Source organism: Liolophura sinensis, chromosome 12, assembly GCF_032854445.1.
Source record: "Liolophura sinensis isolate JHLJ2023 chromosome 12, CUHK_Ljap_v2, whole genome shotgun sequence".
In the NCBI taxonomy this organism is placed as follows: domain Eukaryota; kingdom Metazoa; phylum Mollusca; class Polyplacophora; order Chitonida; family Chitonidae; genus Liolophura; species Liolophura sinensis.
Window position 1 is genome coordinate 3,207,600 of NC_088306.1, and position 15,472 is coordinate 3,223,071.

Genomic DNA, 15,472 nt, shown 5'->3' on the forward strand with positions numbered 1-15,472 from the left:
CACACGCGTTGTCGTCATCAAAAAGAACAGCAATCTCTAAAATGCCTTCGATGCTTTCAGGGTATGAAGGCATTGGACAGATTGGTCCTGGTATATTCTTAGACTGGAACGTTTATGTTGAAGAGAAAATTTTTCTAGGTAATCCATGTAATTGTTCATTTATTTCATTTACTTATATCTACGTGGTTTCGTAACGAGCTCAGTTTTAGGGTTAGGGGAAAACGAATAGCCGGATTACACCACCGGTCATGCACAGGCAAGTAATTGCAGAATTATCTCCCTTGATAGAAGTACAGTAAAGTCACTTTAAAATTCCATATAACACTCGTGCATGCTTATATCAAAGCAAATTTTCAACCAGGCCACGTACGGTTTAATCATGTACTCTTGAAAGCCATTTTTATATACAAATATCTGCCATGACGTCACAAATCAGTTGATAAAATTCTTCCTGGTTGGGCTGCTGTTTTAGGTCATCAGGTCTACACTCCGAGTTCCTCCGTCTACAAATCTGATAGCCCTTCTGTGTAAGTGAAAGATTCTTCAATACGTTTTTCTTTTGAAAATGTTCGTACCATAAATTAGCCTACTAAACGTTTGAGTTTATTAAATTACGTGTTAATGTTAGAAGTGCTTAGAATGAGACGCTTACACTTTCATATAGGCTCGCCAGCTCTAATAATCCACTAAACTTGTGTTGCACATTCAATGATTCTTTATAAAAATATGTTTTAACAGATTACCTTCGATACTATCAACGTATGAAAATTCTTGTATGTACTAAGGCTAGCAGATTTACCACAAAGAGAAAGGTTTCCTAGTTTAGTGCCCAAAACGGATGGTCCTGAGAAAACCACACACCACGGGCAAGTAAATGAAGAACTATTTACCTTGACAAAACACCTTTAAATGTTTAAAATTCCAGTATGTTTAAAACATACGTGGATGCTCAAGTCAAAACAAACTTTCAATTAACCAGATGTACATCATGCCAATACATGCCCCCCACCCCCCCACCCCCAATGACCGGGCGCACGAGGCCCGGGATAAAACCCGGCTGTGGACAGGGTATTTGCAGATTCCCGACTCTCTCAGACAATCACTCTGCACAGTCTCACGTTTACTGAAACAGCGCGTGACTCCCGCCAATTTGATGTGCCTATCTGTACGTCACATGCACGTGGGAAAGCTGTTCACTATCTTGCACAAAGTCGGTTGTTTTCCACCGCGCTTGAAAAAAGGAAAAACCTTATAAGTAAGTATGTCATTTTCCCTGCAGGAAGTACTGTTAGTGAAGAATTCCTTTGACATGTTTGACGTTAACTAGCAATCAAGAAAATACAAAATTAAATCGGTTAACATATGTCACCACAACAGTTTTTCCTCAGCACACAAGCACGGTAATTTTGTGGACAAGAATAAAAATATACTGGCGAAATTTTGAAAGTATATTCAACTGTGCGAACATAAGCAGTAATAGTAGCCATATATACGTTGTTATTTTTCACACCGGGAAGTCAGAGATACGTGTCATTAGTTGAACTTGTCATATACTCCACAACGTCTCTCGTCATAGGCCAATGAACTTCCGGCTGTTCTTCGACCGACAAAACTAGGACGATGCATTGAGTTTGGGGAGATGTCACGTGACTCGGTTAGCTTGTCACTTTACCATATATGGTCATGTCTTCCGGTCGTCTCTCCAGTCCCGGAACAATCGTTTTCTAGGCTGAAATACCCAGATTTATATACATATATATATTTATATATATAAGCGAGAGACGAGCGGCCCACACACTCCATATCGGTTTGTTCTCTCGAAACAGATACTACAATACGAACGTCTCATTGTGACAGACCATTGACACCATCGCAGTAATCCAGGTAAGAAGGTATGACTTTAACGTGATCATGTCACGCGTGACTGGGTGATGTTCACTCAGTGAAAGTAATGCTGAACAATTCAGAATATACTGCTGTTAACCTTTGTTACTGTAATTCAACTTTCTCGTAAATTCACAGGATCTTTATGAAAGCATATTCTGAGGGCACTTTTCTGTTTATGTTGATCAGATCATGCTTTTTGTGAAGACCTGAAATTGGCCAATCCAACCAATATTGTTTAATTTCAAAAAATAAATTATACAAATGCATAAATCGCCCTGAGAGTTACTCTTTCATATAGTCAGCAATTCTTTGATAAAATGCGCGTCTATCTAAAACGAATTTAAGCTTACTGTTGGTAAGAAAACCTCTTTTAGTGATTTTTGATAAGTGTAGTGGAAGTCAAGACTCAGTGTTACTTAATACATGCTCGTGAAACCGAGTAGACCAGGTCAACACAGGATTTGTAACATGTTTGTTACAAGAGTAACAATAACGACCGTAACAGTGTATACTTAGGCACTCCTATCGCTTAGTTGTACGTGACATCCCTAGCAGTTTTGTGCCTTTATTACTGGTAATGGTTCACAAAGGGAATGCACATGCACGCTTCTATAGATATATCCAGGATGTGGCAATTAATATTTTAATTTGCACTGTTCATATTTTGCTCTAAATATAGACATACAATTTGAAGGTGTGGCGCTCTGGTGTAGTGAGTAAACGTGTAGAACAGAAAGATGCCGAAAGTAGTCGAATCGTTTTCAATTGTAGCACTACTAACCATGTATAAAATAGAAGGGCTAGAGGATAGAAAGTAAAGCCAAAGTAACAACGACAGTATGATAAGTGGCAAATGATATCACGTAACTGGTGAAATACCGCCACTTGTCAATTGACCTCAGTTAAGGTCATACTCTGTTCACATTAGTGCCTGAAAAAAAGCAACGTAAACACCCCCCCCCCCCCCCGCTTCCCACCATCCCCGCTCTAGCCCCTTGGAGAGTTATTTTAAAAAAAAAAATACAAAAAAAAAATGCAGTGATATTTATAATTGCAATAAATTAGACGTCACTGGTCGAGAATTACTCAGTGTCGTCACATTTAATAAACAATCACATGAAGAGCTCTACTGTTCTGTGAGTTCTACACAGCACGGGACATCAACTTTCGTTCTGGCCTGTACGAGTGAGTGAGTGAGTGCTTAGCGCTTTGACGTCGTACTTAATTATTCAGTCATATCGGGGACGATCTGACCTGTACGCAATGCCAGCTTCACGCTTGTCTGTAGTGACCCGCCGTCTGCATCCCTATTGCATATCAGTGCTTCACTGGCGAGAGAACTTTACTCGTTGAGTCAGAAGAATTATGTTCAGTGTATATGGTACAGACAGTGTAATATAGTTTATGCAGTGTTAGGGCTAAAGTGGTGCAATGGTTGGATTTTTTTATGTATTTACTTCCTTATATACAGCGCCCAACAGGGGGAAAATGACATACTTACTGATAGGGTTTTTTCCTTTTTTACAACCATGTGATATGGTATGTTATCACGAGGCGCAAACAGCCATATAGCCAGCGGGAAATACCGGGACAACCACGTGGCGTATTGTCAAATCGTAGGCGTTCATATTCGCGTATACTCTCTGGGGCAACTGAGTACCTCTCAGTCGCATACATACAGGGAGTGGCTGGGGAAGAAAGATGTGCATAGCGTGTAATGCCGGGTATTAGGCCTAACAACGGCGTTATCAAGTAGATGGAGACAGTACAAGACAAATTGGATGGTTCCATAGATTCGGTACTCTCACTTTTTTATCTCTGCATTTATCTCTCTATTTATTTATTTATTGATTTTTTTAATTATTTGATTCCTGTTTAACGCCATGCTCAAGAATATTCACTTATATAATGTGACTTAGATAATGGTTTACCTGGAGTAAACCACGGACCTTAGACAGGAATTTAACAATTAAACTCGTTGATCTACAACAGCATCGAAGCAGCTACATCTGGATTCTGTTACATGACCCTATTGGTCAAGGATCTAACAGTCGAAACGAGTCACACCTGATCCTCGGTAGGCCTGCTGTGTTAGTGCCACTATTTGGCTGGTGTTTAACTCTGTACTCCGCACCTTTTCACCTACTCTCCTCTGTATTCCGGACCTTTTCAACTACTCTGAAAAAGTGAATCAGTTAATTTTACCAGAAAGCCTGTTGTCTGAGTGATACCAGAATGCATTGTGTTATAATAACACAGTATTCTGACATATTTAATATAATATCTTGTTAGTTTAATACAATTATTATGTTGAATTAATAGAATATCTGTGTTGCATTTAAAAGAATAATCTGCTGCAATGACGGAATATACTCTCACATCACTCAGACAACAGACTTTGACAGATGTATCATTTGGTTTGATTCACGGAATGCCCGGGGTAAAACCACCGCCATTTGTCATGTACCTGTCCCGAGTTAGGACCGCAGTGGTTGCAAAAATACAACAGAAATGCAAATAAGTTGAACAGTTTCTTTATCAGCAAGGGAGGGATTCTCCGCAGGGTAAGAAATGGATTTTGGAGCTTGCCTGGTAATTTGCCGTAAACAGGAAATGATGTGACTCGTACCCAATCTTATTTTATTACCACCTGCAGGGAGATGTCAGTTAAATGAAAGTCACCATGCCACTGTGTTTTGAACATTTCACAAGAGTGAGTTTGTGTTTGGGTTTAACGGCGTACTTAACAATTTTTCAATCATATCACAACGAAGGATTCATTAGTGTGTAGGTAATGTGCCTCCTTGTTGCAGGACGGATTTCCACCGCTCTTTTATCTAGAGCTGTTCACTGAGGCGATTTACCAAAGGCAAGTAAGCGGCCTATACTAATACCGATCAACCAGTCGCTGCACTATCCCCTTAATGCTGAAGTTACAACTTCCTCTTTTTTAAGGTCTTACGCGTGATCTCCACCGAAGCGGACGCTCTACCAACTGTACTATTGGGGCCGGTACTATTTACACACGAGATTTTTACGCATACTGAACAGGCCTTTATCAGACCTATGATTAATTTTCCCGTATCAATCCCATACATAGGTGAAGATCTTTCGTACATGTGTAGAAATACATTGTAACCATGAAAACGTATTTTTATTTGCACCTATATATAAAAGAATTCCACATACGTATGTAAAAATATTTTTTCGCACGGTTTAGTAATTGAGACGTAATTGGAGCATTTTAATCCAATTACCGTTCACACAACACAGTTAAATCGGCTCAAGACCTGAAACTGGCTTCAAGCCACCCCGCTAGCATTGGCAAGTAAACCGGATTAACTGCCACCGCTTTTCCTTCACACGAGCGACATCAAACTGGCCACTTTCGGATTTAAACCAGTTTAACTTTGCCCGTATGACCGGGATAATTCGATGATGAAAACTCATTGTGCTGGACACATGTATAGCTGTCACTGCTTTGGTACAGGAGATATGCTTTTGGTATTTGGTATATTGCGTAGGTGTGAACATGTTCGTGTATTATGGCATATTTTTAACCCATTTATTTATTTACTTATATTATTATTGGACAGATAAAGAGTGACCCGTGATCAATCCATTAATTTAATAAGACCTAAAATATTCAAACTTTCAGAACTCAGCAGCCATGATAGGGATCCAGCGTCCAACGCCTTACGACATGAACAAAGTGGAGGCGCCGGATCACCGACTCAGCCTAAACATGGCCGCAGTGCACAGGCGTCAGAGAATGTTGAGGAGGATAAGCAGCTGTCCTGAAGAAATGCAGTGTCAAAGGAAAATGGATTTCCAGACCTGCGCCAGCACATTCCTGCACAACCATTACGTAGTTCAACGATTTAAAAGTAAATCACTCCAAAATGCACTGCTGTATCACAGCGCCCTGTCCAGGGAGCAAAGCTCTCTGCCACGTGACCACGCGGAAACGGAGCAGCCAGCAACTCTCATGCGCCAACCTATACTGGAGACAACGACTGACTTTGACGACACCGACGGCTCAGTGCACGTTCGCAGGCGCCGCGTTGAGCGTCAGATAGGTTGTTGTCCCCGAAAGAGCATTGAATGGCGATTGTTTCGGCAGGATTCGGGGTTTGATTTAAACCCGGATCTCGACGGTCACCCCCTCCTCAGGTGCCGCTCCGACCCGTCCCTAGATTGTTCCCCTTCCGCGGAACCGATAGACTGCATTACCATTGGCCTTGTCCAGAAGTTGAAGGCCATGTTTTTTGGAAAGGACGTAAGTATCTTATAGCGTGAATTTTCCCAGCGCAATGGCGATTCGGGTCCAGGCTCAACTGACCAAAGCAAAAAAAGTATACCGCTGTTTTAAACGTCATATACATTATTCATTTATTTATTTATTTGATTGGGGTTTTACGCCATACTCAAGAATATTTCACTTATATACACACTGATATCAAAGATGGCTATCAAAACAACTTCGTCCGGGAGAGTCCGAATTGGAGGCGCTAAGCTGGTCCGCGTTCCCAGTATGTCCATCGATGACGTCATTTCCGAATATCCCCAACCAGTGATGGGAAATATGCATAAAATAATGAAGTTCTTAAGAAATCTAAAATATGATATTCAAACCTGTTAAAGATATGTATAGCCATCGTATATAACCTACACTCAGCGTAGGTGATAACTCTGATGAGAAGGTTCTACAATATCAAAGATTTAGATCCGACATTTAAATGTCCATTTGTCTTGCAAACTTCAGACATTTACATTGGGCCAGTTGAACATTTTATCTATACTCATCTATGTTAAGTAAACTGCGTTTTGTCTTTCAGGATGACCTCAGATCACTTGAAAAGTGTAACCCCATCAGATTGCATATGCAGAACTTCACCGGTTATGAACCCTTCGGGTGCGACCTCCACAGTTATCATCATCCCGACAAAAACAGATGGTTCCACTTCCTTAGATACAATGTCATCAACCCAGACGACACAGCGGCAAGGCAACTCGGAATTGAGTAAGTCCTTGATAGTAGTCAAAGCAAACAACGATTGAAAATGTTATGCAAGTCCGAAGGCGGTATTAGACAAGATAGCAGATAGCGCTGTTGTCGGATATGGACAGCCATCACTTGGACCGTCTAGATGCTGGAGTTGTCTCCTTTCCTTCAGGCCATCTGCACAGGCTTCTGTAACGTTACCAATAAACCATCCGCCCATACGTTTGTACGTTCCTCCATTCACCCCTTCCTCTGTTCATCCACCAACACTATATGTATGTCCATCCTTCATTCCTTCCGTTCAACTATCTGCTTGTCTATCCATCCATCTTTCTGTTCAACGGCCCACAATTTCATCGTCCCACTTTTAAATTCCTTTCATTGCAAACTTATTTATCCATCCGTTTTCTTAGTCAGTCTTCCATCCGATTGTCTGATAACCTATCGTTATACGATGCGTTAATCAGGAAAGAATTGTGTTCACAGAGAGAATGACGAAATCCTGATGATTAACAACGAGGCTGTCACGCGGGTGAACCAACGACAGGTGGAAATGAAGATATCTCGTACGCTGAACAGCGGCAATGTCACGTTGGTAGGAGAATTTCGTCATTAAAAACACAATTGTGACTCATACCAATAAAAATAACAAATAGAAATCCTTGTGATTATTTATAAGGACCATGGAATGGATTGGAACAACTAATATTGTCCACGTAACTGAAAAAACAAGAAACGTTATTTCATTTTAACTACAATATCCAGCTGTTCTTGTCTCTTTACAGGTAACTTTCAATCTGTCCGGCAGTAACTCGTCTGTCAACCAATGACGTTGTTTTAAATTAACGAAACACAACATCCCTCATGTATCCACTAATTAATGAACCAATCAGCTTTTAAAATTTACAATGTTTTACTTCATCACTGAATCCTTGTCTTTTACTTTAGTTACTTCGTCGACTTGTACAGGATGACAAGTTCGAATACCTAGAGATCCAAGCTGAAGTAGAAGTTACAGGTAAAGTACGGTTAGGTTTCGGAGAATGCTCATTTATTTATTCAGTTTTTGACTTATGTGATGGTGGTCAATATTTTGAGGCCAAGAAAGAAACCGAAGTCACCTTTGGCAAGTTACTAACGGACTTTCAGACGTGCACAGATGTGCACCCCATAGAGGAGGGACGCAATCCTTCTTATAGACTATTGAAAATGAACATGGTCAGCCGCTTGTTGTCACACTTAAATAAGAATTCACCTGTGTATAGCTTTGGAAGTTTGAATGTGTTAACTGTTCCTACCGTATTACCACCCAAAACAACATGTAGGGTTATAGCTTAAACGCGCTTCGGAACGGATGCAAGTGCCATAAACGCCTAGCGCTTCCTACCACTAAACACATTTATCGTTGCCCAAGTACACTAATCAATTCAGTACGTTTATTATTTGAAGAACGAAATGTGAATACTTTGTAATTTTAGCGTTATCGCTTCCATCTGCATGTATAGATCTTTTTAATGTTACCTTGTATTTTGATTGTTGTTGTTGCAGAGGAGTTGATCCGTGTGTCTCGGACACGAAGTATTGTATATGCCCAAGCCAGAGGGCGCTACATTGTTTTGCCTGACCAAACCGTGCAATGTAAACGGGTAAACATCTTCCACAGAGATGATGTTGTTTGCTGCAGTGGGGAAAGATTAGTTACTGAGGCGCGGCCACACGGAGAACGTGAGTATATAGAAATCCTTAATTCCAACACAGAAATGTCAGTGAGTCTAACGTTAAGCATAACGTGGAACAAAATATATCTCCCTAACCGAGTATGTGGAAGAAACGACATCAATGAAACACTACTTGTCATTCAATGTACCGTGTAGTTCGATACAAAGCATTGCAATTTAGCGGGCAAGATCAGCCTAATATGTACACAATGTCAGACCAAAAAAATCAGTTTGACACAATCGATGTTAACTTTGAATCGATATAAATCAACCTTATATAGAATATGAAAAAAAATCGGCTTAGTATAGACTGTCAGCCAATAGAAATCAGCCTAATATAGACTGTCAGCCGATAGAAATCAGCCTAATATAGACTGTCAGCCAATAGAAATCAGTCTAATATCGAATGTCAGCAAATAGAAGTCACTTTAATATAGAATGTGAATTGACACGTATCGGCTTAATATACGTCAGCCCACAGGAGTCAGCCTAATGTACAGTATCAACAAATAGAAATTAGTACAAGAGAAATCAGCCATTTGTAATGATGCCAGAAATCACCTTTCCTGTGCCGATGCACATAAATATCCTAGTGACATTAATACAACACAATATTACGGGACACTAAAATGTAACAGTCTTCCACATAATCAGTGACAACGTAAGTAAATAAATGACATATATTCCAGTTTTATACATATTGCTATAAAACTTTGAAAGCTACCTTGAAACGGTTTTCAGGCACTTTTGAGCGGTTTACCGTGAGTGCATGGGACACGATAGAAAACAAGGTTGCCTTCTTCTATGTTTTGAAATGTGGAGACAAATACGCGGAAGCTGGAAACAACTGTGTAATATTGAAGGTAAGAACTTTTTTTTTTATTTATTTATGTATTTTAATTTATACTTCGTGTCCTTTGGTCTCGTCGTCTGCACCACGGCTCGCGCTTTTTATGCCACCGAAAGAACGTTCACTTTTCATTTTCATGGTTGTTTTATTTTAATGATTATGCCTCAGCAGTTTCCTGACCGCTTCCGTGGCCTATTGGTTACAGCGTTGCCCTTGAAGTCGGGGGAACCGGGATCAAAGCAAATTCGGTCATAGCAAAGACCTTAAAAATGCTTCGTGTTGCTACCTCGCTTGGCGCTCAACACTGAGAGGTTAGAGCACGGAAACATGACTGGTCGACCCGCTGTCAGTATAATGTGACTGGGTGTGGTATAAGGTGTCGTATTTCCGGCCCGATACTTCAGTGGCGGCAGCACTTTGGTGACATGGACTCACCCTGCCACAAGAAGATACAGTATATGTACACACATCTAATGACTCCTCGTCGTCATATCACTGATGAATTGTTAAGTACGACGTTAAACCCCAGGTATTCATTCATTCGTTCATTCGTAAGGACGAATTTGTGATCGACATTATTCTCCTTCAGACCATTAAATCAACGTATGTGTGTTGTTTCGTCGGTTATTAAGATGTAGACACGATTTTCTGTTTGTAACCATGCCGGTTGCTGTATACATTTTGATCATTTTCTTGCTCACAGCCTGCAGGAAATGGCTGGACTCCTGAGCGTCGCCTTCCAAAACAATTCAACTCTCGCTTCTTTCGAGTTCATTCAACAGGAATTGGTCCCTCAAGAAAGATTTTCTTGGAATGTGCAGACACAGACCGACAAAGTAAATGATTTGGGTTTTGTATTATTGTAAGAATATCTCTCTGGTCGTTCTATGGAAAGGATTTTGTCTGCCACACGCATGTAAATGTTCGTGAGGAATTTGTCACAGACCGGTGGTTTTCTTCCGACTTCCCGGTTCCCTCTCGTCGTATATGTGAAGCATTCCTCAGAACAGCGCTAAACACCATGAAGGCCAAAAAAATAAATCATATCTAACAGTACGACGGCTTATCAGTGTCTTTGTGTAAGTTGTATATGTGTCGTTTTATAAAAAAAAATATTCGGAAAAGAATTCTTAAAAGATTTCGGCCAGTCTTTTTTTTAATTAGATGATAATATTAGAAATGTAATTTCATGTGTTTAATTGTTCGACTGTGATTTAGTTTTTGCTTAAATATAGTTCGGTGATCTAAGGACAATGTTTACATATTACCGGAACTGTCGACCTATTCAAAGTGCTGCATCACTAAAACATTATTTTGGTCATCTGACGACGATGCCATCTTATTAGCGGACCGGTTGACATTTTCAAAGTGCTGCATGCCAGTTCTGAAGTGCATATGGAGTGGTTCTTGTCCACTTAGTGCCACTAACTCATATTATTTTGGGTATTTTACGTATTTAATGAATTTTATTTGTTTGACTTACAGATTATTATGTTGCCTGCAAAAATGGAAAAGTGGAATTGATACAAACCGAGAACCCCATGACAATTCGTCAGTGGACAGCGTTGAAAGAAGAGACTGTCCGTTAACACTGGTCGCGTCTTGGCGTTTGGATGTCAGTTCGGTATAAGCAAATGCAAAGTTTACACCTACAGTGGTATTATCACTATCATTGCAAAGGAAACAACCGTTTGATGCCCTTTCCGGCGCCCTGTGTATGTAAGGGAAGTGACCTTTACAAGACACAGACATTGGAACATGGCAAATACACCGTTATGCGACTTGTTCGCTCTGGACTTCAGAATGCCATGAACATTGTTTATGTGTACCCATAAGACACGTGCATTGCAGTGCCTTATTAGTCTCTTTTTAAGACTCTGCATTTACACATATTTGTTGTGATATTTTTTATAGTTTTGTTTTGATTTATTTTGTTGTTTGTTTTTTTTTTGTTTTTTTGGTGTTTTTTTGTTCACTCTTGTTATGAGTACATGCTTTACACTCCCTAGGATCGACTTTTTTTTACACTTTTAGGAACAATGTTTCAAACTTCTTGGGTATATTTTCTCCTCTTCGGACTGTGTTCCGGATAAAGGATGGTGTGCCCCCTAACTGGTAGGACAAGCGCGACGTACTTTTTGTATAGTGACGGAAGTGTTTATTCTTGATTCAGTCATTTCCTCCGTTGATTGGCCTTCGTAGTCATATGTATAACATATAAAAGACTCCAACATGGAGAATAAAACTACAGCACCGACCACAGTTCGATAGTGGCCAAATGGTCATGCACATGCGACCACTGTTTGATAGTGGCCAAATGGTCATGCACATGCGACCACAGTTTGATAGTGGCCAAATGGTCATGCACATGCGACCACAGTTTGAAAGTGGCCAAATGGTCATGCACATGCGACCACAGTTTGATAGTGACCAAATGGTCATGCACACGCGACCACAGTTTGATAGTGGCCAAATGGTCATGCACATGCGACCACAGTTTGAAAGTGGCCAAATGGTCATGCACATGCGACCACAGTTTGATAGTGGCCAAATGGTCATGCACATGCGACCACAGTTTGATAGTGACCAAATGGTCATGCACATATAACAGATGAAATCCGGCCACTTGTCTATTTTTCTCATTTAGGGTATTGCCTGAACTGTTCATGTAAATGATCTTCGGCAATTATCTGCCCTTCGGTCAAGCATTTGTCACTTTGTCCATTTAAATAACGAATCTTCTTTTCAGCTTTAGAGGGTACTCACTATAGAAACCAAAGCAATGTTTTTATTATGAATTACTATTTATTCTGTGCTAATATACTGCCTTGGCTTACCTGTACATAAGCATTTTCTTATTTTTATACACATATTTTGTCTATGTAAATAATGAATGTCAGACTTCGTGTATTTTAGCTTTTGAAGGTACTCACTATAGAAACCAATGCAATGTTTTTATTATAAATTATTGTTTATTCTATGCTAACATATTGCCTTGACTTACCTGTACATAAGCATTTTCTTATTTGTATACACGTATTTTGTCTATGTAAATAATGAATGTCAGACTTCGTCTATTTTAGCTTTTGAAGGTACTCACTATAGAAACCAAAGCAATGTTTTTATTATAAATTATTGTTTATTCTATGCTAACATATTGCCTTGGCTGACCTGTACATTAGCATCGTCCTATTTTTACAGAGATTTTGAGCAGCTAACTTTCTGTTTGATTTTTTGTAAATGTTGTGAATTTGTTGCATTTTTCAACTGCCGATGTTTTAGAAAATGCAGATTTTAAATAGCTGGTATCATATGAAAAGTACTTACAAATAATATCTGCAAACACTTTTGTCGTTTCCCTTTCGTTGAGATAATTAGTCATGAGTTAAAGGACAAGACAGCACTTTGCTAAAACACATTTCAATCGAAAGCAGGATTCTCAAGCTTTCTAAAAAGTATCATACTTTATTATTTTAATGAGATTTTCTCGAATAACATGTAGAACAAAATGACAATGCTGCACAAATGGCTGGGGTGAATCGAGGCAGATATCTTGAGAATTTTATCCAGTCAAAAACCTTGTTATCGGATTGCGCGGCCTAAGCTATGACGTAGCCTTTACCCATTCACTCCATAAAGTGACATATTATTACACAGAAATACTGCATAAGACATCATTTTGAGATCGTTTACAACGATTTAGTCATGTATAGCCGAGGGGCCATTTCATAAAGTGTTGTGGGAGAGGTCTGTATCATTTACGGACAACCACAGACGTAAAATTAGTTGATTGACAATCCATGTAATATTCAACGACGATATTACAAAATTATGACAGCAGAATACCCTCTCGGCACAAACCAAATTCATCCCGCTAGTAGACATTATGCCTACTAAGATGCGCTGTTCCAATTATACAAACAAATTTTTGTCGTTCATTTTACCGTTTAGTCACCAGATTCTAAATAGCAAATATCAGAGGCAGTGAAAAATTCAATGGGGACGCCGAAGGTTGGTGTAATATTTTTTAATATTTTTTTTTCTCTAAGTAATGAGAATTGAAGAATTTAAATTTTACTCCTTGGTCTTTCTTGTATACAAGAGGAGATTTTTTTTCTGTTTTCTTTCATCAAATACTGTAATATTATTTCGAAACGCCGTGTTCAAGCCGAGTGCTTTCTCCGAGGCCCGGACAACTAACTCGACCGCCCCCCATTAGCACACTTGCGGAAAGCGTGCGCTTCGGGAGCGGTAAATCCAGGGTCAGTCCTCGGTCGACTCACACCTAAGACCTTAAAAGAGGTCCTGCAACAAAGGACGCACATTAGATGCACTATAATGATTCCTTCGTCGTCATATGACTGAAAGTTTGTTAAGTACGACGTTAAACACCAAGCACTCAATCACTCACTCCGCGATAACTAGGTCAACATTGCTCTCATCTTAAAAGCCACCACCACAAAACTGAAGCATACAATTCAGCGACAGTCGAAAGTCTAGGTCAGCCTCAGAGGTACTTAGATTTATTCCCAATGGTTTCAGAATTTAGCATGAATCTAGTTATATAGCAATCCTATTGCAATTTTGTAAATATTTAATAAGTATCAAAATGACCCTCCCTTTGGAAGCTACGAGCTGAACCCGGAATACCCCGACCGTGCATTTGAAGGCTACTTAAAGTGTAAATGATATAGGGGGCTTCCTGTATCAACAGTTCAAGCAGTGGAGGAAATATCCTTACAGTATGTCCAATTTCCGGGAAAGCTATTTATTACTTGGACCTTCATTGCCCAAATCCACAACTTCTATCTGTCATAAAAGGCTATTATCCTAACTAAAGTACGGGCAATAGCTTCGACGTTAGAGAGCTAGCGTAAACGTGACGTCACCATGCTGTCGATAATGGAGACGCGCTGAAGCTGTGTCAAGAAATTTCAGTAAACTTTACTGGGTTGAAACAAATCTAAAACAAATGTTTAGTGCAGGTGTAAGATACTTTGAATGGTAGTCTTTCAGTGGACATAAACATTAGGCAGGTACTGTCTTTCCCATTAATCATGTGTTCAAAACTATGGGCCTTAGTGAACCTGGAAGTGTAATATGTCACGTGCTAAGATGATAAAACAAGCAATGGCTGAAAAAAACTGTTTTGTAACAGAATAAAGATGTTGCTTTTTACACAACATCTAATTGGTTGCATACGAAGTACTAGTGTTTGGAAAACAGTCGCACACCCGGCATTGGGATGCGTGTATTTTAATTGCTGGGGTATGGGGTGGAGAGCTCAGTGACCCTTTGATTAACTTGCTGGTGCAGCAGAATGACTCAGGAGGCTCTGACTAATACAGTCGCTGGGAGTTCAAGTCCAGCTCATGCTGGTCTACCAGTATCTTGCGGATGGTCGTGGGTTTCTGCACGGTTTCCTCCAACCATAATGCTGGCAGAATAAGTTAATTATTCTGGAGTAGGCCTATAGCATAAAACGTCAATCAAGTAAATAAATGAGCCAGTGGCTGGAACAAGCGGCGTGTTACAGCGATCAATCCATGGTTCTAGCGGTTTTTTTCCTTTTTTTTTTTTTTCGTGATTATCCTGCGGTCATTGTTTTAAGGGTCTTACTGACGCTAGTTGCAGGTTCAAACCCGGCCATGGAGAAGGGATTTGTAGAATAACCCTCCGTCACACCCTGTGGGGCCTTGGTGACAATAAGCGGTCGACGAGGCTCGTGTGGCCGTCTGCGCAGACCACTTGTTTGAAGCGTACTCAGTGGTTTTTACCCATTGGAGACCAGAAAAGCGAAAAGGACGGAGTCCCAATAAGTGAAAAAAAGTGAATCTCTATAAATAAAAAGGCAGAATCCCAATAAGTGAAAAGGACGGAGTCCCAATAAGTGAAAAAGGCGGAATCCTCATATGTAAAAAGGCGGAATCCCCATATGTGAAAAAGGTGGAATCCCCATGTGTGAAAAAAGGCGGAATGTCCATACGTGAAAAAATTGAAACCCCAATACAC

General features: G+C 40.0%; 1 protein-coding gene across 5 annotated transcripts; it reads left to right on the forward strand.

Annotated features, from left to right (window-relative positions):
• Positions 1-1,781: 1,781 nt before the first annotated feature.
• Positions 1,782-11,395, forward strand: LOC135479207 (uncharacterized). Of its 5 annotated transcripts, XM_064758999.1 has the most exons (10): positions 2,956-3,685; positions 4,701-4,756; positions 5,546-6,166; positions 6,726-6,910; positions 7,379-7,487; positions 7,841-7,910; positions 8,441-8,617; positions 9,352-9,473; positions 10,164-10,296; positions 10,946-11,395. In XM_064758999.1, exons 3-10 carry the CDS (start codon positions 5,558-5,560, stop codon positions 11,047-11,049), a joined length of 1,509 nt encoding a protein of 502 aa, XP_064615069.1. In that variant the 5' UTR covers positions 2,956-3,685; positions 4,701-4,756; positions 5,546-5,557; the 3' UTR covers positions 11,050-11,395. The 5 variants fall into 5 exon arrangements, with proteins under 5 accessions (XP_064615068.1, XP_064615070.1, XP_064615071.1 ...); XM_064758998.1 differs by lacking the exons at positions 2,956-3,685; positions 4,701-4,756 and adding an exon at positions 1,782-1,884; XM_064759000.1 differs by lacking the exons at positions 2,956-3,685; positions 4,701-4,756 and adding an exon at positions 1,821-1,892.
• Positions 11,396-15,472: the final 4,077 nt, after the last annotated feature.

What these genes read in the sequence shown, in the direction of transcription:
- LOC135479207 (XM_064758997.1), top strand. Translation starts at nt 3,644, where the DNA reads ATGGAGACAGTACAAGACAAATTGGATGGTTCCATAGATTCG. An exon ending in GCAAGGCAACTCGGAATTGA is followed by an intron (nt 6,911 to 7,378) that starts GTAAGTCCTTGA and finishes TTGTGTTCACAG; the next exon opens with AGAGAATGACGAAATCCTGA. An exon ending in AGCTGAAGTAGAAGTTACAG is followed by an intron (nt 7,911 to 8,440) that starts GTAAAGTACGGT and finishes TTGTTGTTGCAG; the next exon opens with AGGAGTTGATCCGTGTGTCT.